A 27,551-nucleotide genomic window follows, 5' to 3' on the forward strand; every position below is an offset into this window, starting at 1 on the left:
AAAGTCATTGTCTGACTGAACTTAGAGCAGGAGAAACAGAACAACCAAGAGTATACTCCATCATTATCAATTCTCTAAATTGCCAGTAGTTTGATTTTATTGACTCAATACACAGAGACATGAAACTATGAATTTATAGCTATTATTATCCTTAAAAAACATTGACTGTAGTATATTGGGCTCACCCATAGCATGTCACTGCTTTATCATAGTGCAGCATTTTCTGCCTATACCTATTTGTTTCTTGTTTATGAAAGACTATAAATCCTTCAGGGATAGACATAAAATTTATGTAGCATTTAGTAAAGACATCTCATGAGCAACACAAGCATAGAAAAGAACTACAGTTGTATACTTAAATTACTTCAATAATGTATCAAAGATTATTGTCTAATGCATAGCCATTTTTCTATTCTTGTTTACTTACCTAAAGGAACAAAGGACTTTGAAGGCATACTTGGTTTGGAAATGCCTATTGCATTAACAGCAAATACACGGACCTCATAAGCAACACCTTCAATCATCTTCTTTGGCTCAAAAGTTGTTTCTTTACACAGTTCAAAATTCAGCCTCATCCACCTGGAGCTTTGTTTCTTTTTCCTTTCAATGAAATAACCTATTGACCAAACAAAATAGTATTAGAGAGGCCATTTTTGACTGGTCAATATCTCTTTTTCTGGATACAGCTCAATATCCTCTTCTAGCTTCAGAGTGGTTTGGGGATTATTGTTTAATTTTTCTCTTTGCAGATTATCTGATAGTCACCCATTTGGCCTTCATGGCCACATACAAAGTTTTTCCAAACTCTACTTACAACACTGCTGTATTTAGCTTAGAGTGCAAAGGGCCTGATTTTGCTGCTCTTTGACTTTCTTCTTGGTTCATCACATTAGAAGATATTTCAATTTACTGAGTAAATTATTTCTGAAATCCCTGCTAACATTCAAACAGACTAATTTATTAAGTTTTGGTATTATAAGAGGTTGTCTTTTTAAGTAGGGGGATTGATAATTTGGCAACATACAAAATGAAAAATCTCAAAGCATTAAAAAACCAGATATGTGATAAAACTGAAGACTGAATATAACATTCTTGCAGTGAACTACTCAGAGGGCCACTCTCCAAGGCCTGAGCTGAGCTCTGATACTATGATGTCCAATAACTGCAGTGAGTTTCTTTTGTCTCTATTAGAGCATCACCAGCCAAAAAGAAAAGTATGTACCTAAGATAGGTGATCCACCATCATTTGCTGGAGGTTCCCAGGTCATAACACACCAGTCTTCACCGACCTCAGTCACATTTGGTGCCTGAGGAGGATCAGGCACATCTGTTGTAAAAAAACAAAAACAAACTTTTCTTTGCACAGTTCCTGGATTCAGTAGAAGCAGTGCAGAGCCCTCAGGCCTGATATTTAAGGCACTTCTATGGGAGATACAGCTTTGTAAACTTTAGGGCTGAGAAACAAATTGAAACTAAATTTTCCCATCTTGAATAAATCCTCTGACCAACAGGCAAGAGCACAGTGATAACATCAGCAGAAGCCGTTGACTTTATTTTTTAAGCAAGCAGTTGTTGCATTATTTTGTATGGATCCTGATTTGGCAGACATGATTTAAGAGTTTCTAATATGGAGAGAGAAAGAGAAAGGAGGTCTTTGTAGATCCTTCATGGCAGGTGGTTAGGAAGGAATAAATGCCAAGTTCTTCAGTACAGTCAAGACACCTTAGCTGCACTTGAGGGCATGTGCCAAGGACCACAGTTACCAGGAGAATGAAGAATGTTAAAAGCAGCCTGAGACAACTGCAGAAGCTTGACCCCAGTAAAGTGAGGTGGCAGCAGGAGTAGTAATTAACTCCTACTTAAATCCCAGGCTGAGCTCATGTGTCCTTCATTAACTCTGTGCCTTAGTATCCTTGCACTTCATTTCCATATCTGAAAATGAGCAAAAACAGGAAAATGGAAGATTTCTGAGAATCTTCAACAGTTTGGTAGCTAGGGAGGACAGCATCTACAGGAGAGACCCTTCAGATACAGGAAGAAAAATTTGGCTATAGTTGTTGTGCAGAAAAGCAGGATCATTTCAGGGATCATTTATTGAAAAAGGCCATGATAAAAGACATCGCTTGTGTGCACTGTTCCACATGACTTACCAACCACTTTAATGTTGATTAAAGCTGTGTCCTCTCCAGCCTCATTCTTCAATGTTATTCTGAAAGGACCTGAATCTTCTCTCTCAGCTGTGTCAATGACCAGACAGCTGCTGTCTGGGTATGTTTCTGCCCGTATTCTTCCACTGTCTGTGATCCACTAGGAATCAAAGTAATTTGAGGGAAAAGTCATGGCTTCTGATTTGACATTCAAAATATTCAAAAATCAAAATCCAAGTGCAGTACAGGATGCTTCACATTTCACCAAAAAGTGTCCATGTGAAAAATCATATTAAAGCTCTGGTTTTCAGTCAGCAGATTATCACAAAAATGACAAAATAACCAAGGGATAAATAATTAACTTCAAAATACTGTAACTGTTTAGTATTCAGTTTAGCCATTACATCTCAAAGGAAAGGTCACTATTCTCACTTATCCTGTGAGCAAGAACATGCTTATATCAACACTATCAGATGTTAATTTTTGAAAAGAGAGTAACGGATTTTCCCAAAAGTCAGATTGAAATGTAATTCATACAGTTTTAAAGCTCAGATGGATTGCAGTGGTCAGTAGTTTGTCTTCATTCATTTCAAATAATCAATGGAGTAATTTCTCATTTGGACAAGCCCACGGTGTTGATAATACCATTAATATTTGAAAAATACTAGTCAGATATTTGACCAGATAGGTCTGAAAAATCCAGCAAAAATAACGTTCCCATCTCCACATACCACAATGAAAATTTAAATGTGAAAAGTCTGGCTTTTTGATGTATACAGTCAGGGATGGGTCCATGCAAAGTTTTCAATGAAGACATCAGATGCAAGACACCAATTGCCCAACCTACCATTTTATTCCAGATTTGACACTCCATCAGAATTTATCATTTATTTTCCAAAACTGAACTTTACTATGTCTTCCTGTCAAAACCTAACAGCCATTCGGGGCACTATGTATGCAATAATTAGCTGTCTGGCAGATTTTCACTAGATTTCTTCTGCATCTCATTTGTCCCTCTCCTTTACAATTTATTTATAAAAAAAAACAAACAACAAAAAAAGATTTTTTTTCCTTCATAATTTCAGTTTTTCCTCAGAGATCCATAAGATTCTAAACACTATCATTTTTACCCTTCACTTTTGAGGGAGAATAGTTTTTGAGATAAAACATATCCCCTTCTTATTCTCTGCTATCAAAATCATGTCTTCAGTAGACTAAAGATTATTTTTTGAAGTAAAAGGTCCCTCATTAAGCTAAAGAAATATGTATAACAACAACATACCTTATCCCCTTTACTCCACATGACTTTTGGAGTTGGCTCACCAGTGATAGGGATTTCAAGTCGTAGTTTGCTTCCTGCCACTACAGTCACAGTGTTATTTTCCCCAAGACCATCAAGGTGGAGTTTAGGAGGATCTGAAAAATGAGAGATTGTACAAATTTTTCATAGGGCTGCCACTCTGAGAGTTCAGGGACCACAAGTCTTGGACACAGACAAACATGCTCTACAGTCTGTATTTTCCTGGCATTTTTAGTCAACTTACTATTTTTTTTTGAATAAATTTGTGGAAAAAAATCAAAGAAAATAATTGATGAAAAATAAATAATAGAACCATAGAAAATTTGGAATAGTAGGACCATAAAAGAAAAATATTCTATCATCCTGAGGCAGAATTATGTATATTAAAATAATTTCTGACAGGTTTCCTTTAAGTGGCTCTCAAAAATTTCCACTTATGGCTTTCTACATCTGGTCATTGTACGCTTTCTTCATCTGGAATTAGCATACTCCAGACATCACTGTTTTTACAGTCACAGTCTTAATCTAAATCCTTTTTCTGAAAATGAAATGGTTACTTTTATTGTACTCCATGGGTATGGAGAACAACTGATGAATATACTCTTACAAAATAAGATTTTATCTTTATTTTATTACAATATTTTATCTGTGAGCATACTTCCTCCCCTCTTTCTTAACCCTTGCCAATTTTATTTCTATTACAAGTATCCCACATCTTTCAACTTCAATTACAGACCATATTTTCTAAAACTTTCATCATTTATATTGCTTTCCTTTAGACTTCAAATTCACTGGTTGAAATTAAAAGGCAGTGGGGTATTGTCAGGGGAAGAGTCAATGCCTTGTTTTATTCTTTATTTTTATTCTTTTTGAAAGAATGGCCTCATTAACAAGCCTTCTTTTCTGCTGACTGAATAAGTGATGGCCAGAAACATTTAATTCTATAGATATCATTTAACATATTTAGGGTATAAGTAAATATGTACCTACTCTACTATTTTACCAAACTAAATCATATTTTTAAATATTAACAAGCCAATTCTTCGAAGACAACAACACTAAGTCTGAAAATGGATTATCACAGGTGTTTTACACAAACTCTTAATAGTGGTTTAAGTTCAGGAATTCAACATTAAGAAGCCTTCCCTAGGGGCTGCCCCGGGCTTGTAAAATATGACTGGATCCTGAGCACAGGCAGAGCACTCTCTGAATAGCTCACACGCACTTTGCCAAAATAGCAGCTCTGCTTTTTGAGGTAGACACCAGGTCAGAGGAAATGAGCTGATTGTAATCAGGGATACTTACACTGCTTTTACTTTCCAAATGTCAGAAATGTTATATATAACTCATTGTGCCAAGTACTTACCCACAACATGTACTTTGCATGGAATATTGATATTATAGGCATCTGGTACGAACATGTATTCACCCTCATCATCAACAGCAGCGCTCGCTATAATAAATCTGTGGATTCTGTAAAAAAATTGAAAAAGAAATCCATGTACATTATTTTTGAATACTGTTGAAGGCTATCAAGAAAAATCTGCAAAGAAAAAGGTTTAGGAGATCTGTAAAAAAGTGTAAAAATACTGACTGAAAATCGTTTGCTGGATGCTTAGCTGTACTTTAGTTGATTACATACTTCATGAATTATAGAATATATTATTGAGATCATCATCAAATAATGTAAACAGTTCTAACATTTTTTGTTTGAACACAGAAATAGAAAAATACAGGAGTGTAAGCTCTTTGACACTTGGTTTCTGTGCTGCCACCATTAGATTGTAATTTGGTTGTTTAAGAAGAAATCTTTTGGTGATCCCACTGTGAAAATGGTCTAACTTCTGTTAGACCATCTTCATGACAGGAGCCAATCTACTGTTTGTTTGGCAGAACAAAGAAACCCGTGAGAAAAGCATATGCTGCTCTTATTGCCCAACTGCATCTTCCAGCAGTACACTGATATTTTTGCTCTCCTATATTCTGCTCTAAGTTTTGTTCAAGGTAGGACTCACCTCTGTGCCATTCCTGCTCCTCTTTCCCTCACCTCACCCTATAGGCTTATATTGGTTGTGGGGAGCACCTTCACCTTAAGTCAATCCAAGGAGTCATTGGACAGATGGCACTTGTCCCTTACTGGGACTCAGAATTAATGCAAACACTTCATAGCCTGTTTAGGAACATCTTCACAAGCCCAGTTCCCAGCTGTGTGAACTGCCTGCTGAGCTGAAGTCAATGGGATGCAGCTAAAGGTAAGACCTTTTAAAGGGTTGTAGCTAAAGATAGAACCTTTTTTTTTTTTCTTTTTTTTTTCCTTTTTTCTTTTAACTGAAAACCTTTCATTGAAAAAGGACAAATGATAAATGCAAAGGGCATTTGCATTTATTGCAAATAAATACAAAAGGACAAATTGTAAATGCAAAGTATGATATCTCCACATACTTTGCATTGGCAGAGATACAGAGTCTGAGCTGAAACAAAAACAAAATCAGAAAACCTGACATTTTTAAAGCTACATAATTTTAATACTATCTGACAATCATTTTGACCTTACTGCTTAATATCCCATACTAACAGAAACAGCATTGTCAAGAAAAAAGAACAGCTTGAAACTAGATGGATCAAGGATTTGATTATCATCCTCCGCAGCCAAAAGACACAGGATAAAGAGGGTAAGGAGACATGGCTTTTAAGATCATAAGAATAAGTCCGTTTGAAGGACAGAGATCAGACATGATTAACAGATAGTTTTCAGTGAAATAATACACATATTGGTACATCTTTACAATGTTGCTCTATCAAAGGTCAAGTCAATACTCAACATGCTTACCTTCCTTTGTGATAAAGCTTTACACGGTCACTAGCTTCAACCAGTTGTCCATTTTTGTACCATTTCCCTTGCACATTCTCAGATATCTCACATTTCAGGTGGATTTCCTGTCCAAGCCTCACAGTCTGGTCTTCTAGTGCAAGTGATATCTTCAATGGTCTCACTATGGAAAAGAGAAATAGAGATATTAATATTAATATCAAATAATAGCTTATGATTCTGTCACTGAGCTGCTACTAGCAATCACAAGTCTTCAAATCAGAAATATGTCTCTAATACTAAAACTCTGAACTCCATATACGAGCAATATGTACATGTAAGCCACTTAAGTATGTATATTTTAATGTTTAATTTCCCCATTGTTTGATGCCTTAGAAAAGGTGATCCAAAATACCCATGCCCTGACTAGGGTAATCCCATGGATATATCCCATAGAAGCGTATTTGAATTCTTTCCCCTGTGGTGTTTAGGTGCTGGAGGAGGGTGTTTCTATCCCCTAAAGGCCAGTAAGAAACTTTCAAGATGTGAAAGACCTGTGTCCCCATACCTATGCACCCGAAGGGATTACAGCTTACCTTTCCTGTGACTTAACTGCTCTCATAGCTCCCCCAGGTGAACACAAGACAATTTGGGGATATACTAAAGTAGTTCATTACAAGTAGGAACTAATTTTGAGCCTATTTTGTCAGGCTGTTATCAAAGGCCACCCGGACAGTAAACTTACTTCATACACTACTGGTTCTTCTGTTTGCTAAACCACCTTAATTCATCCTGTGAATACCCACAGATATTACTAGCTTTTGTAAAACTTGAGACCAAGAACTTCCTCTTTCTTGAATAATAGATGCTGTAGACCAGAGTGCAGGCTGAATACACAGTACCATGTGTATGCAGTAAATATCCCTGACTATAATCTGACACAAGAAACAGTGATGGGAAAGGCTACATTTCATAGAAAGACAGTTGGAAAATACTCAACAGAAGATGCATGAATCTATCACTGTGACAGGTATGGTGATGGAGTCCAATAGCCATAGTGGATAATTTTCAACTTGGTAGTAGAATAGCATTAGCTGGTTGTGCTTAGAATGTCATTTTGTATAAAAGAGTCAAAAGAAATATGTGTATTTCAAAACAGAGTGCATGCATATATGACAAGCTTACAGCATAGGACAAACTTACCACAACCATGAACTCAAACACTGTCTGGCTCATCTATGCCAGCAAGGACAAATCTAGTAGTGTACATACATCTACTTGCAAAGCTAGCATTGATATTTTATAACAAATTCTAGTCTGCCTAAAACCAAAGTGGCAGAAGATTATAAGGATTCATAAAATTCTAAAATGTTTTAAAGAGATATACAAACAGTACCGAGGGAGCTACATAGCCATATTTTTGTGCCTATGAGTTTACTTCTGGTCCTGATGCATGTTAACAGTATGCCTAGTTGTGGAATTGTTTATTTTTTCCAACATACTTCCTTTTCTCTGGTTTTGACTCAAAAGACTTGGTTTGGATTTCCTGTGAAAACTTAAAAAGGATTCAAGAAAAGCAAGTACTTTCCTTGAAAGTTTCACTTTGTTGACCCATTATAATTTTGCGTGAATAGCTTTGTTTTCCATCTTAATGGAGTGACAGAAATTTTTCAAGTGTGGCTAAATCATTGCCTATTACTGCAAACTGGATATTTGCAGCTAAGAAATTGGTATGGAAGATAAGTCTCTCTTTAAACCCCCGGAGAAAGGCAAGTAAATTATTTCTGTAAGATAGCAAACTATGACAAACAAAATCAAGAGTAAGATATATTATACTTACAATCAACAGAAAGCTTAGCTTCTGATTGGCCTCCTGTTGTCATTACTGAGTAAGTTGCACTGTCATTTTTTGCAGCTTCCTCTATGATTAAAGTGTGTTTTTTACCCTCAACCTTGATTCGATATCGAGATTTAGGTTCATTGGTAAGTTCTACGCCATTCTTAAACCTAATAGGAAAGAAAGAGTAATTATTTTCCCAATAAAAATCCTGTGTGAATAAGATTCTCATAGACTGAAACTTCCAGAGAAGACTTTATAAGGCTCAAGACACAAGAAAATGTTAAACAAATTCATCCATGAATGTATAAGGACATTTCTTGCTGTTACTACATTTCTAAATAATGTTCTTCTGAGATTTTCTTAAGAAATTTCAGGCTTACTGATACAGAATACGTTATCCACAATTTTGCCTACAACTAAAATATTCTGTCCCCCACCTCTCTCTCAAGGAAAACAGTATCTGTTCAAATTGTGACTTACCATTTCACATTTGCATCATCCTCAGACACTTCACAGCTCAGTTCTACTCGTTCACCAACATAGGTATTGGTATCCTCCAGGCCTTTGGTCACCAAAATTGGAGGATCTTTGACAAGAGAAAATTACAGATTTACAATCTGAGAGAGAAAACTAATTTCAGGAGGTTTTCAAAATCATGGTATAGGAGATAATACAAATTCAAAGTTAAAATTACAAAGCCAGTATTGTAGCATTATTTTCTGCCTGAAATCAGAAAGGAGATTGCTCATTAAGATGCTAGTAAAAAATGTGCTAAATTAAAAACAAAATAAAATAAAAAAATCTGTTCAGATTAATAGCTGCCTTGCATCCCCTTTTATTGATAGCTTGTGCAGGCAAGTTGATATGAGAAGCTGAGATTCATCACTTGCCTGACAGATCCCTCTCAGAAATCAATATTTTCATTAGATCCTGCAGCCTGTTATGCACAACTAGATGACCTGATGGCATAACATTGTGCCCTTACTGCTTTAGTCCCTTCTTCTTGTCAAAACTCAAGTTTGACAAGACAATAGAAACGTGCACATGGTTAGAAATAGAAATGTAGCACAATGGTTATCCTACTTTCACAGGGGCAATAGATCCATTATTTTAAATAGCTTTCTGATATATTTGATGATTTTTTCTTTCAATGTAAACTTTATTTTCCCAAGTTCAGGAATTCCCCAATTGTTTTCTAAGGGATATCTAACCAAAAGGACCCTTTTAACTCAATTTGTTTTCTGTGTGTGAGGGATGCCATAAATATTATCAGTTAGACTACCAATGTTATGGGAGCAAAAAGCATAAGCAAATGGCCACCTATTCATGGCTTTTGATAGTCTTCCATTAAATCTGGGCAGATGGAGATAAAACTAACTGCTAGAATGTCTGATTTGAGGTTTTTCACTAAAGTACCAAACACAGGATGAAGAAAAAACAGTGAGGAATCACAAAAATAGGGAGTGATCGTAAAGGCTGCTAACACAAAAACAAGCATGCACTGAGCCAGATCCTCCCTGTTAATTTCTGTTGCAGTCAAAGAAGCCACACAAATTTACACCAGGTGAAATACGAGCCAGGTGGTGTAGTTACCTCTCACAAACAGTTCTGTGGAGCATTTCTCATCACCAGCTGTTACGTAATAGCGAGCATCATCTGTCATCGTACAGTTATTGATAAATAGAATTCGCTGGTTACCTTTGTGCTCAAAAATGTATCTGTTTAAACAGGAATACAACAAAAATACATTAGAAAAACTGCTGGACCCTTTTCGTTTTATGTAGAAATTCTTCACGGATTATGAGAGGGGAAAACCCTGTTTTTTACATAGAACAGGAAAAGCAGTCCTGGAAAGCAATTTCCAAGTTTCAAAAGGAAGAATAAAAACAATCAAAGACCTTGTGGCAAAAAGAGCTATGAGGTAGAGTGATAACAATCAACTTCTGGCTTGCTCCAACATCCCAGGCTTGGATGTTCAGAAAAAAGAAAAAAAAGTCAAAATCAAAAATTAACAGGCTCAGAGAGATGACAGAATAAAATGGAGTCTGAAACTCTAGATGAGTAAAGATGAAAATAACCAGTAACAGGAGACCATCTTCATTCCAACACTCTTAACATTTTTATGAAGCATAATAATAGCTAAGGTTAAGAAGTTAATATTATTGGTAGGCCAGATGGCACAAGAGATCAGTAATGGGATATGAGGTTTTGGTAATGGGATATGTAGCCTTTCACCTTCATGTCACCAGTTTAGATCTGCTCCAGGTTTGTAGTGACCAAAACTCATTAGCATCTGACAGCTGCTTCAGTGGCCTGGAAGAAATGAACTGGAGCATTCAGTCCAGCTCCTTCTACTGGAGGGGTACATATATAGTTGACTGCAAAGCAGTTCCGAACTATTCATGGCAAAGAAAGGGGCTAAAGAAAAGATACTGTCTTTATTCCACTTATTTGTCAGAAGAATATTAATCCACATCCTTCATTTACTTATCTAGCAATAGAATAAGGGAAACCTGCCATTCTCTGTAAGGGGGCTTTTGCTATTATTATCATTATTTTTAAAATTATTTTTATTTTTTACAGGGCCAGGAAGATTTGCTAGGACTTGGGACTGTTAAGCAACATTTGAGGAACATTACACTGTTGTGCATTACTGTTCTTAGCTGCACGTGACTTCGGAATGGGATTTTCTACAGCAGTTTGTAAAAGCTAGTTTTGTGAACATTAGGGACAGGGCTCAAGTTCCAGTCTTTGTTCTACCTGTACTCATGTCTGCACCCAAAAAGCCACTTGTTGTATGTGAAGCCAGAGTATAAACCAATATGTAGGTGACAGAGATGATGGAGAAGCTTAGGTATAGTAGACAAACTGCACGTGGCTGAAGTCACTTTGAGGTTGCTGACTTCACTGTGAGTGATAAACGGGTAGTGGAGGGTGACACACACCTCATTCCCCTTTCCTCCCTAACACAAATTATCTAATTAACAGATAGTGTTGCCTAGAGATAATTTTACAGGTGGCTTATGAGCCAGGTAGGCAAGTATGTAATATTAAATGTTGCTCCTCTTAGAAATGAATTACTATAGAAAGATTTTGACCTTCTTCTGATACAGAATTGCAGACGAGAAACTTATTTACTCACAAAGCTTCCTGACTTTTTAAAAACTACCAAGCAGAAAATGGATCTATGTTTTGTTGAGGATCTTTAATTCTCTTCTCTCAAGATAAAACAGAAGAATCTATGTTAACATTTAGCCTACAGTGAACATTTCTGGGCCACGAGCAGTATGGTATCATTTACATACTTTTTCAAGTATAATGAAATGCCAGAAATAAAATCTGTGCAAACCTTGGCAAAGAGAGATCTATACAACACATTTGTCAAGGAAGTACATATGTACCTATTTTATTGATTATATACAATAAAACCACTTACTTTGTACTTGGTCGTATTTCTTGGCCATTTTTATACCACTTGAGCTCTACTGTTGGATCTGCTAGCTCCACCATGAACCTTACTTTGCCTCCTTTATCTACCTGGTATGCAGGATCAAGACCTTTGGCAAATGCTGTTGCGGAAGAGAAGTGTTATTATAAAAGAAGATCAGAAAACAAATGGGAATATGAATGCTGAAATTGCATTGCATAAGACTCATTAGAGCTATCAGAATATATACACACCATGTTATGCATCACTCTTAAATCTTGGGCTGGTCCAAACAAATCAGTTTATTTTCTAGAAACAGTATCAGCAAAAGTGTAGAGCTATGCAACTCTGATTACCCGTACGAAGTTAGTATCTATCTCTTCACGACTTTGCAGTATGACCCTGTTATGAACAGGATTGGGTAGACGTAGCTCTGACAGCTTGCTGAGAATCACTATTTTGGAGTAAAATTGTATACAGGTGGTGCAGTGGAATCATTTAGAATCTGTTAAACAGGACTTCTCTATCAGCACCGCCACTCAAGTTAACAGGGAATTTTAAGCTAAAATTTCTTTTGAGGTTCCCACTATCAGAATAAACACATTGAGTTGTCTAAAAGCCAAATTAATTTTCCTGATTCTTTTTGAAGGTTGTAAAGTGTAAATTGCAATTCCACTTGTGATAAATGTTCCAGCTGCCAAACATTTGCAAAAATATCTGAAACCAGTCAAAAGCTGTCCATCTGTGAATCCTAGTGGAGCTTTTCAAAGCAATTCTTTGAGATGTGCAAATGTAGGCCAAGTTGTTTTGGGAAGGTAAGGCTAGAATTCAAACATTTCAAAACACTTTAGCATCAACATTTAGTTATTGCCAGCTACAAATATTAGACCCAGGGGAGTAGATGACCTATGGCTCAAAAATGAATGATGCCTCAAACGCATCACCAGCTGCTAAATAATCAACTTCTGATAAAGTTTATATTATGCATGTCTCATTGCAGGGGACTGAGGATATTGAAACAGCAGGAACAGAACTACTACATTTGAACAGGATTTTTTTTTTTTTTTAGATCTTACTGAAGTGTAAGAGATTTCAATTTATAATAAAGGCAGCTTAAGGGGAAAAACACCCTACTATCGGCCTGTCATTATAGACATTTTGCATACTATCTAAAGATGCTTCTGTAGGGAAAGCCCTGACTACAGAAAAATCCTAATATGGCTGGCAGCCTCATCCTACTCAACATGGATCTGGGGAGAGGGACCAGACAGACTGGTACCAAGTGCTGAGGGATGCTCTTTTCACATTACAACATTCCAGCACCTCCATGTGATGCATCTGGGTAGGGAGCAGTTCTTCCTGCCAGCTGCACAATTCCTGCATTAGCTTCCAGGCCTTTCCAGACTCGTAGGGGTTGGGGTAGGTGAGGAGTTTCCCTGTTCTTCAACCCCTTAGATATCTCCACTGGATTCAAAAACTGACACAGTGTCTCAGCCAAAAAACATCAACTCCATTTCTCCCAACAGTGGCTAGAATCAGATATGCCAGCAAATGAAGAGGTTATCCATAAAGGTTAATTTATAGTAGCATCACAAGTGTGATGATGTGAGGTAAAGGAGGAGCAGAAAGGGTGTATCAGGCAGCTGGATTACTGCAAAATATTTTAAATTAGCTTTTGTACTTGTTGAGAGAAAGTTTTGTCGTTCTTATCTAGATGAACTCTTTCAATCAGACTTTGTCTCAACAACACTTTTGGATGGGAAATCCCTACGAAGTATATGCCTAAAAAGATGTTGTCTTTTCATAACTTAAAATCTGTTATTCTTTCTTTTATACTGGATATCCTGTATCATTAGTTATGAGTTTGTAGACTAGAATGTTATAAAATAAATTACTCTAAAAGCAACGAAATTTATGGATCTTTGAATATCCAGGTGGCTATAAACAATTGAATATTTCCAAAGAAGACTGAAGTAAGTACAACAGTTTGTTTTACTTCTAAGAATTTAAGACAAGTTGAAATAGGCATATCTATGTATCAAATATATTGATTCAGAATATCTAATATGGCCATAAAATTCAGTGCAGAACTAGAAATATCAAGCAAAGACAGTTTTGCATCATCTTTATACTCAGTACATTTTGGAGCAAGCCAAGTCTTGGTCCAGTCTCTGCCAGAAGTTATGGTTGCTTGAACACTGTTCTAGCTTCACCCGTATGCTATTGATCCCAGTAACTATTTTACAGGGTGACAATCATCATGGGTTAATGAAATTTTGGCCAAGCTTCCTTTCCTTTGGGAAGGTTCCTGCATTCATGTGGGGGTGGAGGATTTCATCTATGCAAAAAGGGAATCTTCCAGGAAACCAGTGGAGCAGCAAATGTATATTGCATCCAGTTCTGAAATGCTCACCCGAAACATGCAAATGACACATCACAAAATAGTATTATGGATAGCATGATGTATTTGTATGTGTATGTTTCTGTGTCTATACATATTGTTAAACATATACCTATACTTTATATACACATATGTATAAGCACATATCTATATTTATGTATGTACATATTGTACTTCACATATTATTCAGTACGGTAGCTGGAGAAAGATAACTCTGAATGCGCTTACCCAGCAGAGGGTGAAGGGTTTTTAGTTCAGCTGGGATTTCAAAGAAATGTCAGATTAAGAGCAAAATGAAATTAAAAGAGCAAACGATGACTCCATTTTAGAGCAAAAGATATTAATGATAACACAAGGTCTAATTTCCATATTGTCTTACCACGTAAAAACCTCTTCACACAGCTGCAGACTTCATTCCAGTTAGGACTACTGTTTGGCCAAGAGGGAGGGGTGGTTTTGGTAAGCACTGAATGGGACAGGGTATTTACACTAGGAGTGGACCAAGTCCACCTCTGATTAACTCCTTGCAGTGTGTTGGACAGGGTTGGAATTGTAGCGTGCATGTGCCCTTGCATGGAAATGCAGTTAGGTTTGGCTCATAAGGTGAATGGTCATGTCTGACTACTGCACATAAAAATATTCTGCCTTATCCATACCTGCACTCTTCTTCACTTCCCTGCGCATGCGCTTCAGACGCTTTAACATGCCTCTCAGGTCAGTGATACCATACTGAAAAGCAATCTTCTCATATTCACTGGGATTAGCGTTCTTCAGGAGCTCCCACACATCTACCTCAGGTTCTTCTTCTTGCTGTTTAACCTCCCTAACAGTAGCAAAATAAAATTATGGGAGAAGAGTTAGCGAGGCCTTATCATACCAGGAAAAGGGTGGAACTGAATCCATGGTGAGGTTAGAAATGTTTTGATGAAGATTTGAAGGTCACCATCATTTATATTTTTTTTCATTTTGACATCAAGTCTTCCATACATCTGTAAGTAAGTGAATTCAAGCCCTAGGTCCACTCAGTACGAGTGGATTAGTTCAGAATGACGCTCACAACTTAGTTTACGTTCTCCATGGCAGAATTTGGGTGTATGTTTTACTTTGTCCTTTTTTGATGTAATCAGCTATTAGAAATGTTATATTTCTTCATTATAAAACGAAACAGTTGGAAAATGTAGTACTATAACAGAATATGTGCTAATCCTGTTTAAATCACTGGAATCAGGGGAAATTTATGATGGCACCACTGAGATCTAAGTCTAATCCTTACATTTCATAATTATACAAAAGTGCTTTCAAACTCAGTCACTGTAACTGTCGCAGGTGGTGACCTATGAAATGACATATTGAAATCTAAGGGAATCTGGGTCTGTTTATAGTTACACCAGTGCTTCTCAGAATCACTTGAAATTTGGCATATGGATAGGAACTAGAGATTCCCACACCAGCTTGGAGTTGCAAGATGGATCTGATGGCTTCCATGTTTATCTCAGTCTTAAGAATGGGAAATGTTTTTAGAGGCCTGTGCTTTACGATTCAATAGCATATTTACTATCTTCAACTCCAAGCTAAGAAAAACAACAGAGAAAAGTAACACTGGCAACCATTAGATGAGAGAAAATGGAAGCATCCTAAACAAAATGGCAATTTTTGAGAATGAGAGCTTAGCTCAAATTGAACTGCTATAACAAACCAGGAAATGAAGAAGAAATGTAGACCTTTTTTTCCTGTGAGTTCATTAGACTCAGACCAGGATCATTCTGCCTTGATCAAGCCAGTCTAATGAAATCAGTTCTTTTGAGAACAGAATGAGAAAATAAACATTTGAGAAGCAAAAAAAGACTGAGCTTTGCAGTGACACACTGTTAGAATTGAGTGTGATCAAGTCAGAGAATTTTGTTTAACAAGAATACAAAAAAAGCACTGGGGATCCCCGCATGGTTGGATGAGTAACTATGGGAAACCACTTTTCTGTTTAATCCATGAGATTTATTAATTTTCCTAATATGCCAGTATTATTTTAAAAAGGAATAAAAGCCTTCTTTCTGAGGAGTCTTTGAAATACAATGTTAGATTAGAATAATTCTTAGAAAATCTCTGGTATCCAACTTTATATTTTGTTCTTTTTACTTTTTTCTATGCTCAGGATTTCTGGAGAGTGACTATGTACTGCGAACGCTGGCATTTTGGTGAGATTCCTGCTGCATGGCGGCAAGTCAAGATCAGCTTGCAAACATATGTAAAAGCTGACACACTCAACTGGGGTGGCATTCTCCTCTCCCAGGGCTGGCTGCTTGCCATGCAACTCCTGTTGGTGCTAAGAGGAATTGTGCTCTGTGGGTATTGTGACAATGTACCCCTTTAGATCAGGCAGTAGTTGAGAATGAGGATCAGTTAGAGTATCCTGATTTTCAACGAGTTGAAGTAATTTGTTCCAGGCTCTTTATTTTTATTTTTTTCCCTCTTAAGTAATGGGAGAACAAATTTTGTCACAGAGCAAACCAACTTTGTTCTGAGACCATAATAGTTTCTGCTGTGGGTAGTGGGCAAACAATGCTACACATTTTCTAAGCAGATTGGTCTCTCCACAAAATCGCTTTTAGACCTTTTCCCTGAAAATGTGCATTTTGCTGAAAGATATACTTATTAAAAATGCACCTAAATGTTTGAGTGTTTTTGAGATTTTGTGCCTTTTGGAATTTCATGCTGTTACTGATTCATTGCATTGATGAAGCATAACCAGTCACAGACTTGCTTACTGAGATAAAAACTGGTTTGTCTTCCTGCAAGGCCAGTATGAAATTAGAAAGTAGGCAGTATGTAGAGTCTGTGCATTTAGGTTTTTGTTTGTTTGTTTTTAAATGAACAAAGTGTTTTCACTATTATACATGACAGGTGAAAAGTTCTAGCTCTCTTCTTGGTAGTATGACCATACAAATGAGTAGGAGTGGACCTGCAACGCTGCCTTTTGAAACGCTGAAATGAAAACATTTATTTTTATAATTGAAATGGCTACTAATATCCACACTGTGGATTAAGCAGCCGCCTTACCATTTAATTAAGCTCATAAGTATGAGGTTGCATTTCAGTGCTTGAAGCAAGGAGGTGAGACACTGCTTTCACCACAATTAAATGGTGTTTATAAAGTAAAAGTTTGCTTTGCCCATTAACCACATGATATTTATACTACATTTATATGGCTATACAGTATTTATCTTATAAAACATGTGAGTTACTTTTTAGTGAAATGATAACAAGTATTTTTCACATTTCTCTTTCCACGAAAACACCAAGACCTCTTACATGCACCTCACATTGTTAGTAAAACACCCCCCAGGCAGTCATGAGAACTCTTACGGTAAGTTGTATTAGTATGATAAAAAGTCAAACTGAAGATCCTAATAAGGGATGAGAAGATTAAAAAAACCAAAGACCTGGTATATTTGAATTGGTTCACGTAATTCTTTCGCTTCCTACATTTATCTTCAGCCTTCCTGTTTTCACTTCAGTCTTGCTTTAGTTGCCAAAATACTCTTCTCCCCATCATAGTCCATGATCCTATTGTGAACTTTTAAATGTAATTAATACCGTATATTGGGTTTTTCTCTTTCAGAGTAAGTGGTAGATAAAATAAAGAATGTGGTTCGTTTCCCAGATCTCTGTGGTCAGTTACCATTGATTTCCATGGCATATACATTTTTTTTTTTTTGATAAATTAAAAAAACAAACAAAGAGGAGCTGACTAACTGGTGCAGATGAAGGTTGGGTAAGGTCAATTCTTCCTTTCCTGGAAGTTTCTTAATCTGTTAAAAGACTAACCTGGGTTTAAAGCCTGAAATAGCTAACAGCATAGCTACTATATCACCAGATTTTCAAGGTGAACCAGAGACACAGGCCCAGGTTTTTCTCCATCACAGTATTTAAGGTGAATAAACCACCATTGAATATTAGTGTGTACTTGTTGAAACAGAAAGCTACAAAGAATACCAGTCTCTATGATTTGAAAGCATAATATGATTTTTTGTATTGCAATGCTTATGAAATCAAATTAAGATGTGCCCAAAGAGGTAAATTCAACCCTTGCAGCTCTTTGCTCTTGCAACAGACCCAATTTTCTGAACTGCTCATCCCTGCGTAGGAAATTCTCCCCCTCAAGCCTCCATGCAAACACAAAAGAAATAGCAAGTAGACTAAATGTTATTGATCTCTTTAGGTTGTGGCTTACTTTTTTCCCAGTACACTCAAGTCTGAGTTTTCTTTACAGCACACTTAAAGGTACAATTAACTGAATATTTGCATATTATACTATGAGAATGATAGTTAGAAACACTGAAAAAAATGAAAGGTCAGAAAAGTCTTAAAAAGTTATTAATGCTACACCTGACTCTTTCTGTGTGCGAACCTAATGGTTTGCAATCCACACCTGCTCACTGCATCACTTGGTTCTCACCTACGTTTCAGGAGACCACTAAAGTCAAGTTCTCCTGCATCGTCTTGTCCATCACCGCTGTTATTAATAGAAAAAGATCAAATCTTTGTTTAATACACAAAAACTTAGACAACACACATTGCAAACTTTCTGCACATCTCTCATACTCAACACTGTCCAGACACACAGCTAATGGTATAAAATCAACACAAACTTGTATTCTTTTTCACACAAGTTATGTTACTTTAGACACTTGTGAAAAATAACACAAAGGTTTGTATTGCTTGTTATTATACTTTGATGACAAATTTTTGTAACTGCATACATAAATTTGCCAAGATTTGTGTTAGATTTCAGTAACACAAATGAACGTGAGCTAGTCAACACAACGAGCTTTGTTTTTCATTTACATCGTGTATCTGTATAAAAACAAAGGGCTTGTGCTGATCTTTTGCTATGAATGTAAAACAAAGATTTGTATTGCTGCGTGGTGCTTTTAACAATGTATGTCTGTGTCAAATACCATTTGACATTATACTTAAGACTTAACTTTCTAAATGAAGGGAGAAAGTTAAAAACAGTACATTGTATATTTTTACAGATGAAATCATATTATTATGAAGGTGCATATTTTTCTTTAATGTAACCTGAAGCAGTAAAACCTTATTATACAAATGAATATAAACAAAATAATGCCCTTAATGTTTGCAAACAGGAAAATCCTGTGAATGGTAAGTCAAACAATGCCAGTATTTTATCCATGATTTTGCATGCTAGGTATTCCTTAGAAAAACAGACAATATTCAGAGATATCCTCATCTGATTGGGCAGTAATTATTGCAGTTAAAAATTATTGCACTTTAAAAAAATTATTGCACTTTAAAAAAGATGTGCTGAAGAGAGGTGTGCACCTTTAACGTAACATCTTTTGTCTTTACTCTTTAAATCAAATCTCTCTAAATAAAAGCAGTTACTTCTTAGTCACAACTTTGCTTATACGTGTAAATTAATAAACTGCATTCATTTTCTATCTATAAAACATCTTCAGTCTGAATACTTCTGTCCTTGTATGACAATTTTCACAATAAAATATAAAGATGATTTTATTTGTTGTTTTATAACAAAGGTAACTAAGAAGGAAATAAAACTTCAGACACAATACCTTACAGCCTGTGCATATATTATTTTTTTATATTTTCTGCATATTTCATGTATATTTATATATTTATATGTATATATATAATTTTTTGTTTTTCTCTAAAGATGGCCTTATGACTTTTTTACTGTAGGATAAGATAAGGCCAGCTCCTGTCTTCTTGAAATCAGTGTCCTTTTCGTCTCTGCTTTTGATCAGTATAGGATTGGGACCAGGGTCTTTCATGTCATAGCTGACAATTTTCAGGAATGTGGTGAAATATTTTAGTGAATGAAAATATGTTTTTAAAAACCTCTGAAGAATCAGATATTGAATTGCCTTAAATATTGCACCTTCCCTTAAAGCAATGGCATTGTAGTTTTACAGAAGAGTACTGTCTGTGTTGTAGCTATTTCATTCTTAACCACTAACAAATACCTTAAGCTCCATTTTTTAAATTTTTATTTCCAAAACCAGTGCGAAGTTACTTGATACAACTGCCTGCCAAGATTGATGCAAGTTCTGTACACGCTACCAGCATCCATTACTGAGGAGTTTCATGGGATCAGCGGTTGTTACCTTCTTTTGAAAGCAGATCTGATGTCAATGGATGGAGCAGCTTGAGAAGATTCTGTGAAGTAACAGTATACAGGAATTAATAATGTAATTTGAAATTGATGTAGTTTATGTAATCAATGCGATTTGGCATGTGAAATTTGTTCTGTTTCCAGCTAAATGATCACAGTTTGTGTACCTTTGACATAAGTTCTGATAGATATGAAGCTGCTCAGTGATAAGCCAAGTTTACTTAATGAATTTCCCTGACCTACTTCTTGCAGTTCTGCATAGGAGATCCGTCTCAGCGGTGTTTCTCTCACAACCCCTTCCTGCCTGTACACAGGCTTTGGCCTTTTTCTTCCCATTCCCTACCCTTTCTCTCCCACTTGCATCTCTCACTTTCTCAATATGCCGAGCCTCAGAGGAAAAGGGCAGTCTTCTCATGGCTACAGGCCCATGCTGACTCTTGGCTTTGTGTGAATTACTCCTCTGTGCCAGTCTTAATCGGATTAAGAGGTTCTGATCCACAGCAAGTGCTTGGATGCAGCCACACGGGCTCCTGGCTAGCAGACCTCTGAGTACACAGGCCTTCCTGTGCCCCTTGGGCTGTCAGTCAGCCATTAAACATCCCCTTCACTGTGGCCTACTTGCCCTGACTGGTGAAAAAACAACCCAGTCTGGGCCGTTTCGTGGGCGTGTTTTACTCAGGTGAACAACTATTTGGTTTGCTGGCTGCTGTCCCTGGAATTTCGGAGGACAATCTGTCTTTCTCAGGCTGATCGTGCAGGTATGCGTGCAGTGTTGTGCTGGCAGAAGTGCTCTCAAAGGAAAAGATAAGACTGCGGGTTAATGTTTGCCAGTCAGACCTATTAGAATGCAGAAACAGGCAAAGATATAAATCTCCAGTGCTCTTCTTGTTGGGCTATTCATTGTTTTCACATGGTGTAGAAGAAATCTGGCTTTCTGAGGTATGATCACACCATGCCTGAGCAGGGTGTGAGCACTGGAGAGCGGTGCCCTCTACACCTCCCACTCCTCAGAGGCTGCCAGACAAAACCTCACTCTCTGAATAGCCCTAGGCCTGGTTCTCTGTCTTGTGTGTTGCAGCCTGATTTGAATTCAATGGGAGTTTAATCTGCCAGCTTTTCTAATTTTTGGATCAAACCTAAATGTCCCGCAGAGTATTTATCCCAATGTTTATATACGAAATCACAGATGCTTAATTCTCTGCCATCTATGATAAGGTTCTGAACAAAATGATGTGGTATTTCAGGTAAATATACATCTATATTTATAAAGCTTTACAGATGCAAGTGGAATCTTACCAGTGACTTCAAGGTCAAAAGAGCAACTGTCAAACTTGTCCTTGTAAGATACTTCACAGCGATAGTTCCCTGCGTAGTTTTCCTTAGCTTGAATGATATGCATCTCAAATGTGTGAATCTAAAAATCAAACATAATTGTTTATTAATATGGGGGATACACTTGCATAAAGCAGAAGTTAAAAGTTTTGTTTTCCAGACCTAAACCAGTATGGTGAGGCCAGGGTTAGAATCCACTTCTCTTGAAATTCTGCCTATTGTCTAAAACTGATCTTTAAGCTCTCTGGAGCTTTGTCCCTGTGAAAAGGAAAAACAGGCACACCTTAGTATGACGCTCAAATGACTCCTTCAGCTGTAGGTGCTTCCCCGCTTTGCTGGCCAGGTCCATCCATTTTCCTTTAAACCACTTAACATTTGGCTTTCGGAGAAGATCTTTGGCTTCTACTTTGGCTATAAATGTAATATTCCCACCTTTCAAAAAAAAAAAAAAAAGACAATAATTGAGGACCACGATAGCTCAGTCACAGTTGTACAAGTTTCATTTACAACGGCTCCTTCCAGTCTCCATGTGTTAGCACTACCATGACAGTAAGAATCAGAGGGGGTGACAGAGGCTATGAGAATATACACTGCAGAGTGTTACAAAGATTAATTATTTGGGGTCTGGAAGCCTTCTACCCGTGACAATGTGGAGCTTGAGCCAAACTAAGAAGCAGGAAAAATTAGCTGAGGCAAAACTCCATGTTGTCATGGGCGAATTGTTCCCAATACTTGCATTTCCTTGCTTAAAATAAACATGCACGTTCCTAGGCTGCTAGGCAGTTGTAACATAAATAAACTCCAGTCTGGAAAAGAAAGTCTGGAGCTCTTCATCTATTTCTATCATTAATTCTGGAAGGTGAAAAGGGAAGGAAAAGATTCTTCTGTAAACAGTAATTTGGGAATTTCCATCCTAACATTCAGGGGTTCCAGAGAAGAATACAGCTAATTCTTTATATTTATTTTCCAAATAAATCTGCTCAAAATTCTCTTTTTCTTCTCAGAAACCGAGAAAAATAGTAGGAGTGTGTAAGAAAAACCCATCTGCCTACCTACTAGTGTATCTCTGTACATAACAGACATTTTAAGTAACCTGTACTGAACTTGGCACCACTGCTGCTGTGCTGCTACACTGCTTACATTGACATGTTAGTATGGCTCAGAAGTGCAGTTTGAACCTCCTTGCTCTCCCCATTTACTGTGGTCTGGCTTACTTCACAGAAGGGTCGCAGACTGCTTGCAGTGAATTCCTCTGGGATGAAATTAAAACCAAAGACGTGCTCTGAGAGTGTACTTCCTGTGCTCCAACTGCTAGAAGGTATTTAGACCAGTAGACTAGAGATAATCCAGAGCAAATCCCCCAGAATGGTTATATTAGGGGCGACAGTTCCACTCGGCCAGCCTCCTTACAAATTTGCTCCTATTAATCAGCTCAATCTACTTGCTGATTTACATGCAGCTGCAGTGCATAAAAGTTGACCTGTGGATCTTTAGGCTACTCCGCAGGCCTCTGTGTAGATGAGATCTTCCTGACGTATCAATAACGTTCCAACCAACAGCATCATAGTAATCAGCTCTCTTCTCCAAAAACTGTAACTCCTAGCCATTGTGCCCAGTAAATTATTTAAGTTAGTTTTGAATTCTATTTATTTATTTATTTTTGCTTCTCTTTTTAAATTCTGTTTTGCCTTCAAAGAGTGGACTTCACATTCAACTAAAATCAGTGGAAGTATTTGTAGCTGGGGGCAGAAACTTGAATGCTTTATGAAATGCACATACTTCTTTTCAGTCTCTGTCTCTGTCTCTCAGGAAGTGGCTTTTAATTTTGTTTCCAAGCACTTACCAACACTCACTGAACCACTCTGAGGTTTTTCGACGAATAAGGTGGATCTCTGGGAGTCATCACGTTTTTCTGTCTCCTCTGGAGCTCCATCTCCAATTGACCATACTGAGATGCAAGGAGAGAGGGAAATATCAATTATCTGAGCATGTTTTACTCCCTCCATAATACACTTACCTGAACTCACTAAACTGTCTAACCCTATTACCTCTTTCTTCAGATGTCCTGAAAAATATGTAAGTTTTTGTTCACACTGACATCCATGGATTGGCTGTCACATTGTGTACAGTTCCTGAAAGAATGCTACCTCTGTGGTGACAGAAAATGAAACTCGTACGGAAGAAGAGAGAGCAACCTGATCAGCCAGGGCGGGTACTGGGCAACTTGAATGGCACCAGCATTCAACCATGAGTGCTTTACAGAGGCAATACACAAAGGTCAGCTTTTTGTTTTTCAGAAGGGAAACCAGAGATGGAGGTTCTGAAAACACAAACAGCTATAACCACACACAAAACACAGATGATGCATCGTTTCTGTGAGTGTCTCCCAAACTCAAACTCAGTTGATTGTACAAGCTAGTTTGTCCTTTTTGCTTCCAAAATAGGCCACTGATGAAGCTTAATTTTGAGCTTTGTTCTCTTCTACCATGATAGAAACAAAGAGTTTGGGAATTGATCATTACAGAGAAATAGTTCATCAGATGCAAATGATTCCATCACATGTTCAGGCACAGCATCTTCTCTTCTAGAAACAGATTTTGGAACTGAAAAGGAGTAATGGTAGTGAGAGAAGAAGCAAGTGAGCAACGTTCCCAAGGCAGAAAACTGTGCCAGCACAGCTGTGTGTTCCTGGTGTTTCTGCTTATCTGAATATCCAGGGCTTTGTGTTGTGCGGTTATTTCTTGCATGCAAAAGCATGCTTAAAGCTAATTCCTAACAGAAAAGGCAGGGAGAGCAAGATAGTGACTGTCTCTACCAAGAGAGGGTACCTGTCTACCGAAAGGCAAAGTACGTCTCATTCCAAGAAAGAACTTGTCACATCTCTTTTCTTTTGAGGAGCTCTGGTCAGTTCATAGGTAAAAATGAGTAAAGCCAGTGCTACCCTGGCAGTACTGAAGAGCAGGGCAAATGTGGAAATGTTCAGCTATACCAAACAAAGCAGGCCACGTCTTTCAAACCAGAGCTGCATCTCTTGCTCCCAAGGGACTTCTAGTTTTTTCTGAATCAAAGATAGCTTTCTGTAGTTTATCCAATGCTCTTTTGATTTTGGTTTTGTAACTACTACAAATGATGAGCCAATTGAACAACTTTTTTCATCTTCTCAAGCCATGTTCTGAAATTTAAAGATCCTTTCCCTGCTCAGTATTTTCTGTTGAAACTAGTTTGCTAGAAGTCAAAATTGTCCTTCTATCTCATAGAGATTAATACTATGGGAACCTTTTCAACTCATGAAAATTGCTATTGCAATAGACAACCATAGAAAATGCATCTAAACTGTTTTTATTATCCTGAAGTCTATTAGAAATTTCAAAAAGACATCAAAATGCTAGATAGCTCTGCTGTAACATCTTTGCCTTTAATTCTTTCAATGAATTATGTATGGTGTGCCTAATACCTCTGTATATTTCTGCTTGTACAATATTTTTCACATGTAAAGACATACATGTATATACACACGTATATACACATATATGAAGACATATGCAGACATACATGCACACAAATATATATAGATACATATCTATATATACTCTATATACTCTAGATATTTAGATTATGCTGATATAGTATACTAGTATATGGAAACACTTAAGAACAAGTGAGAGTTACTGATATGAACAGAAGGATCTAACAGTGCTTGGAACAGGAACTTGTCACGTGCAGTAATGAACCTGAGACACCACAGGGTGAAATGGAAAAAAGGATATTAATAAATGGAAGAAACTTACATAGACTCATTAATTCAGTACCACATAAAATAATGCATACATATTATCATCACCTCTGGACATTAGCTTTTTCCTGTTTATTAAACAAACAGAACAAAACGTGGGTTTGACGTTGCCTCGTGGGCCTGGCATAGGCTGCTATGCCGGGTCAATAACCATGGTTGAAGTACCTGCTGCTCATTTTGTTCCAGAGGCTGCAAATCCTGAAACCACAAAACTGGGTGTAGTATGCGTTACCTGGCAGAGTAGGAAGAAAGAGGTTATGACTTTGCTAAGTTCTCCCCACCATCCTTTGAGCTGTGAGAAGAAGCCATTCTCCTACAAGTCTCCTGGGGACTGTGTATGGGATTCAGGTATGCCACTGCCACCCTGTAGGCTGAGGAAGGGAATAGTTGCATATCTATCTATATGGAAATATATATAGATAGATAGGTATGTATGTATGTGTAAAGACTGATACATGTCCTGTCTGGTGCATCAAAGCCTTCTCTCTCTCGGTTTAGCTGCTAGAAACCTATTTAAGAATCTGATATTTAAAAGCATTTGAAAAGTTAATGTGTATAAACAGTGGAATTAAAATTAAGCACTATCTTTAATAAATAACTCATTAATAATGATTTTATCATGTAAAATTTGGAGTGTTTCAACATGTTGTTCAGGAGTTCTCACCTGAATCTTTTCTTTCCGCTGGCTTAGACATCCCATCTGAAAGGGAAGAGCAATTTAGGTGACACCAGCTCAGAGATCACAGTTTAACTGACCTCAGGTCATTGGGATTTTAAGAACATTGATTCTTCATGCAAGAAGATTAGAATAAAAAATTAGGACTGTACCCATGAGGCTGAACACCAGAAAAAGGAAGTGGACAGCTTAGAAAAAAAAAAATTCAGAAATCTTTTCCCCTTTTCTCTAGAAAACCTAAATTCAGTTCAATTCCCATTCAAGATTTTATTTTTAGTGGTTCATTTTTAGAAGGTTTCAATGAAGCTGATACTTTCCTCATGATTAGGGTGGTTTTAGATAAGAGATTGTTTTATATTCTTCAATATTTTTCTGAGGGAACAGTACTCTGAATTGTTTAAATAGTCTATTTATTTATTATGTTTAAAAAATTATTAATAATTGAAATTAAATGTTAGGGTTTTGTGATTTAAAACATTATTTATATTTTTAGCTCTTACCAGTGAGCTCTGACAGTGTAAATCAATGTACTGCTACTGACTTTCCAGATAGCATTCAGGCCATGGTTAATAATACAAAGTCTTTTGGAATGGACAAAGAAAATGTGATCATTTAAGGCAGTGAAGATGATTCAAAGTATTTTTAGTTAAAAGTTTTAACTGGCTTATTATTTTTTTTTTAAGAAAGATCAAAAGTTTTTCATTTGACACACTGCAAAGCCTTTTTAGTGTCCAAAATCTGTGTTTCATTCACAGTCTAATCTCTTTAAAAAACGTCGTTTTTCTTTAAGCAAACAATGGTGAAGTGTTGCCCATGTCACATCTACCATGAATGACCCCTGTACTGATGCTTTTCTTCTGCCAGCTACCCAAGGCATTTTATCTGCCAGCTTGGCAGTGATGGCTTGGAGTGGTAAATTAAAACTACCCATTTTGTAGGTAAGGCATACAGCCTAAGGAGCGGTGTTAGACAATTCTGTGGATAAATTTATTTTGAAATTATAAGGCAACTATTTTATTTGTAATTCTGGAATTTGGTCTCAAGATTAACCTAGAAATGCATTCTGTATTTGTCAATAGTAACAGACAAGGGGAATTGCCTTCAGAGATGTTTACTGATTTTTACCTTCCAATGGCAAAAGTTCTAACAAAAACCTCAAGACAGGACCAGAAAGAAACTTGTCTGGTATGAAGGTCCTGTACTTCAGAACATGGATTACTTTAATTTTGGGTACCGCAAAAATCTTATTCTCTAATGAGTATGTTTTGAGTTCAGTCCAAAAGTTTGGACTCTTTCTTCATTAATAGTCATGAGAAAAATCCATACATACATACACACACAAAGCACTATCACAGTCAATCCTAACCTGCTGGTGGTGTACTAACTGAAGTGTCATCTTCATCTGTGAAAAGAAATACAAATGAAAAAAAACTGCGTAAAGAAACTCAAAGCACAGGCGATCATCTGCTTTAAAACAACTATGTGAAAATGTAAAACCTGCAAAAGAAAGGGAAAAATCATAATAGTCAGGAGCACTCACAATGGAAACTTCAAACTGATGAAGAAAGCTTTGCGTAATTCAGTAGCTGAAATGGTAAACCTTGATGTTTCAAGCAAGTAAAAGAAAAATGAGATGTGAACAGTGATCTATTATTAAATCATGAGTTTATAT

At 36.9% G+C, this 27,551-nt stretch overlaps 1 protein-coding gene and 1 long non-coding RNA gene across 19 annotated transcripts in view; one reads left to right on the forward strand and one right to left on the reverse strand.

The window, feature by feature from the left end:
- Positions 1-11,522, forward strand: part of LOC308179304 — a 33,855-nt gene extending 22,333 nt beyond the window's left edge. The window contains exons 3-4 of the long non-coding RNA XR_013940329.1: positions 6,025-6,119; positions 10,680-11,522. This is a non-coding gene — a long non-coding RNA (uncharacterized lncRNA). The remainder of the gene's footprint in view (positions 1-6,024; positions 6,120-10,679) is intronic.
- MYBPC1 (myosin binding protein C1) overlaps positions 1-27,551 on the reverse strand; it is an 81,915-nt gene that overhangs the window by 23,020 nt on the left and 31,344 nt on the right. For 6 of the 18 annotated variants that reach the window (XM_080558415.1, XM_080558411.1, XM_080558404.1 and 3 more), the window contains 18 exons: positions 27,246-27,281; positions 25,868-25,903; positions 23,254-23,358; positions 21,694-21,842; positions 21,375-21,492; positions 20,071-20,122; positions 18,378-18,434; positions 14,581-14,747; positions 11,533-11,665; positions 9,690-9,814; positions 8,577-8,682; positions 8,097-8,263; positions 6,278-6,440; positions 4,814-4,920; positions 3,430-3,563; positions 2,151-2,307; positions 1,223-1,327; positions 428-616 (listed from right to left, as the gene is read on the reverse strand). In XM_080558415.1, coding sequence (XP_080414541.1) covers positions 428-616; positions 1,223-1,327; positions 2,151-2,307; positions 3,430-3,563; positions 4,814-4,920; positions 6,278-6,440; positions 8,097-8,263; positions 8,577-8,682; positions 9,690-9,814; positions 11,533-11,665; positions 14,581-14,747; positions 18,378-18,434; positions 20,071-20,122; positions 21,375-21,492; positions 21,694-21,842; positions 23,254-23,358; positions 25,868-25,903; positions 27,246-27,281 — 2,106 coding nt within the window. The remainder of the gene's footprint in view (positions 1-427; positions 617-1,222; positions 1,328-2,150; positions 2,308-3,429; positions 3,564-4,813; positions 4,921-6,277; positions 6,441-8,096; positions 8,264-8,576; positions 8,683-9,689; positions 9,815-11,532; positions 11,666-14,580; positions 14,748-18,377; positions 18,435-20,070; positions 20,123-21,374; positions 21,493-21,693; positions 21,843-23,253; positions 23,359-25,867; positions 25,904-27,245; positions 27,282-27,551) is intronic. The other 12 variants (XM_080558416.1, XM_080558402.1, XM_080558405.1 and 9 more) reach the window with 3 other exon arrangements.

The sequence above is a fragment of the Anser brachyrhynchus genome, assembly GCF_964034855.1.
Source record: "Anser brachyrhynchus genome assembly, chromosome: 1".
Taxonomy (NCBI): Eukaryota; Metazoa; Chordata; class Aves; order Anseriformes; family Anatidae; genus Anser; species Anser brachyrhynchus.